At 49.8% G+C, this 1,149-nt stretch overlaps 1 protein-coding gene across 2 annotated transcripts in view; it reads right to left on the bottom strand.

Moving 5' to 3' along the window:
- CTDSPL (CTD small phosphatase like) overlaps window positions 1-1,149 on the bottom strand; it is a 171,123-nt gene that overhangs the window by 9,374 nt on the left and 160,600 nt on the right. For both annotated transcript variants that reach the window (XM_006168962.3, XM_006168961.3), the window contains one exon: window positions 1,018-1,139. In XM_006168962.3, the coding sequence (XP_006169024.1) occupies window positions 1,018-1,139 (122 nt within the window). The remainder of the gene's footprint in view (window positions 1-1,017; window positions 1,140-1,149) is intronic.

The raw sequence follows: 1,149 nt of genomic DNA on the forward strand, positions 1-1,149 counted from the left end.
CTCTCACCCTCTATCTCTCTCTGGTCAAATTAAAAAATAAATGAATGAATAAATAAAATAAAATAATTATTAAAAAAAAAAGAGAAAGAAATACTTCTGAGAGAGAGGTTGGCCAGGCCTCCTGAGTTTCCTGCGGTCATGAAGTCCTGGGCGGTGGTCAGCCTCGCAGGGATAATGGCTGACAGACCCCCTCTCAGGAGTGATACGGAACACGCTAATACAAAGACCCGGGCTAACTGAACCCTTCCAAGCACTTAGCCCGAACACTGTGCTGAGTGTTTTCAGGGATCTCCACATGAAATGCTTCAGCAACCCTGTGAGATCAGCCACTGAGGTGGACAGACGAGGCAGCTGAGGCTTTGTGAGACTGAATAATGTGGTCAGGGGACCAGCAGTCGGCATAATAGCTATGTTGCTGGACTCCTATGTGGTCGACCGCGGTTCGAGTCCCGGACCTGGTGGCTTAAACTCACTCCGGGTGTGTGTGCGTGTGTGCCCAAGATCCCGAGAGGAGAATGGAGAAGGGATAATAATAATAATAATGTGGTTGATAGCATGCAGCTGTTGTGTGGCAGAGTTGGGATTTCTAGGAAAAGGCCCAGACACTCTCTTGCTTGTGTAGGTGATTGAAAGTGGGACTTGGGACCAACAGGTGGCGTGGTGGTTAAGGTGGCTGGATCCCACATGGCTGGATGCCCGGTTCAAGTCCTAGACCTGGGGGGCTTGGAAACATGCCAGGCGTGTGTGTGTGTATGTGTGTGTGTGTGTGTGTGTGTGTGTGTGTGTGTGTATGTGTGTGACCAAAAACCCCTGAGAGAAAAATGACAGAGAAAGGATTGTAGCATGGCCATCTCCCTGGGGGGGTGATTTCTCCCTTTTTCACTCTCGCTCTGTCTCTGACAAGTGCAAGCATCCTATAGCAAACTAGAAAAAAAAGGGGGGGATGGACAAGGTGCTTTCTAGGCAAGACAGAAAGCTCCTATGAGACCCCCTTTCTCTCCCTTTGGGGCTACTTACTGCGTTCTCGGGATGGAAGATGTACGAGGCAGGAGAATTGTCCACGATGATCACCTTGCTCAGCTCCCGTCCAAGGCGACTCAGGTCCTTCACGTAGTTTCCACGGTGGAAAACACACGATTCTCGGAAGAG

The sequence above is a fragment of the Tupaia chinensis genome, unplaced genomic scaffold (genome assembly GCF_000334495.1).
Source record: "Tupaia chinensis unplaced genomic scaffold, TupChi_1.0 Scaffold146584_1, whole genome shotgun sequence".
NCBI lineage: Eukaryota > Metazoa > Chordata > Mammalia > Scandentia > Tupaiidae > Tupaia > Tupaia belangeri.